Source organism: Penaeus monodon, chromosome 29 (genome assembly GCF_015228065.2).
Source record: "Penaeus monodon isolate SGIC_2016 chromosome 29, NSTDA_Pmon_1, whole genome shotgun sequence".
Taxonomy (NCBI): domain Eukaryota; kingdom Metazoa; phylum Arthropoda; class Malacostraca; order Decapoda; family Penaeidae; genus Penaeus; species Penaeus monodon.
Window position 1 is genome coordinate 13,246,923 of NC_051414.1, and position 1,897 is coordinate 13,248,819.

The 1,897-nt window shown below is 30.4% G+C and overlaps 1 protein-coding gene across 1 annotated transcript in view; it reads right to left on the reverse strand.

The window, feature by feature from the left end:
- Nucleotides 1-1,897, reverse strand: part of LOC119591971 (tyrosine-protein phosphatase 10D-like) — a gene marked incomplete in the record, with an annotated part of 62,800 nt that overhangs the window by 257 nt on the left and 60,646 nt on the right. The window contains 1 exon segment of the mRNA XM_037940725.1: nucleotides 1-979. Coding sequence (XP_037796653.1) covers nucleotides 948-979 — 32 coding nt within the window.

The window sequence follows — 1,897 nt, forward strand, 5'->3', positions numbered from 1 at the left end:
ACCTATACAATAACATCCATAAAACCATAATCCATATCTTTTACATCATTCTGTGGCCCCAGTATCAAACCCTCATTTTACATGAATGGTTTCAATATGCAGTATAAACTTAGAAAAATAGTTATAATATATTTACAAAAACAAACAATAAGTTAATACATATACAATCTGAAGCTACTCTACATCACCTGTAGTCACATGGGCACTGTGTGCAACATTTCATTTACATATAAAAATGGTATTATCCACAACAATAATGCCATGATTTATTTGCACACATTTCATTATCATAAAAAAAGAGTCAAAAGATGAAGGAGAGAAAGAATGTCAGAAGGTGCTTTTTACAATTATGTGAAAGGAATAAAATTATATATTTGAGGACGGAATCATTACCTCTTGCTTTCTCCCAAATGTAATGGCACTTGTTTTACTTGCTATGGTTACATTTCTTTTCACTGACATCAAATTGCACATTATACATTAACAAATATGACTATACTGAATTCCAGTTACATATAAAAGCCTTTTCACTATTTACATAGGGGTTATTGATATACTGTTCATTTTCAATAATATGTGAATTTTTAAAATTATAAACCAATCTTCAGTTCAGCTAAATGATAATTTAGCCTATTAGTTCCTATTAAGAACTATCCAAACAAATTACATCACTCTACATAGAGCACTTCAATAATGGTAAATTAATTACAGACATTTAACCATGAAGATCTAAATCATAAACATAACAGAAAAAAATGTAATTTTTTTTTTCTGATACGGTACTCGAGTTGAAGTAGTTAAAATTATCTTTATAAAAAATTCGATTTTCCTCATATTCTTTAAGTCTTTTTTCTTCTGACAAGTTTTCAAGGCCTGTCTGGTCCAATACTCATGTCATTTCCATATTTAGTATAGGTTGCAAGTGGTTGCAACCCATACACCTCCTGTCACATACCCGACTCCACTATCCCTTCATCATCTGTGTAAGAAGAAAAAAAATATATATATAAGTAATCTTAAAAAAAGATATTAAGTATTCACAATAAATTTAAAAACTTTTTAAAGTGATTAAGATATTGTAATAGGTCTTTTTCTTATGCAGAGTATATATTGTCATCTGTGTTGTCATCAAAATACTGGAGAAGATAAAACACCTACTTAATAACTATAAACCATTCTATATTAGCACAAAGCCTAAGCTTTTGCAATTTTTTCTAAAAATTCATCAGCCTCAACGGGCTACCAGGTATGTCACTACAGTCAACATGGTATGTACATCAGTGTTATTCTGAGCAATAGTTTTGAAAAACATGCAATTATTTGATTCAAAGCAGCCTAGAATTGCATTGATAATTATAAAGCATTTATGATTGATTTATCTTAAAATATGAAAATGGTTGTTAAAAATGTGGAATGGATATTATTAGTGGTATACACAATGTTACCTATACTTCCAAAACACATACAACCTTTAGAATATCTTTAATATATATGTACAATAATTATAAAAATGTTCATCATTACTTTTCAAATATGTTTTAAAATTTTTTATTTATTCCTTTTGCACTTGCATTTTAGCACAATCACACTGGTTGATATCCTATCAGGTCATGATGAAAATTTCACTGATGCCAGGTGACACCTAATCAGGTTGATGCAACTGGGATAATGCCTTATGAGCCCATTCATGAGCTGGACAATAGCCGAGGCACAGAACGGCACACACTAAGGCACCCTGGCTTCACCAAACTATTTTACTCATGATATTCACCCCCTCTACGTAAATATTCAGGAAAAAAGTTTTCAATTATTCCACTAGTAAAGTCACTTCTATAAGAGGCAGTGGTAAAAAGATCAGAACTACACAAATGCACAATTACTATGAATCTGATGACAG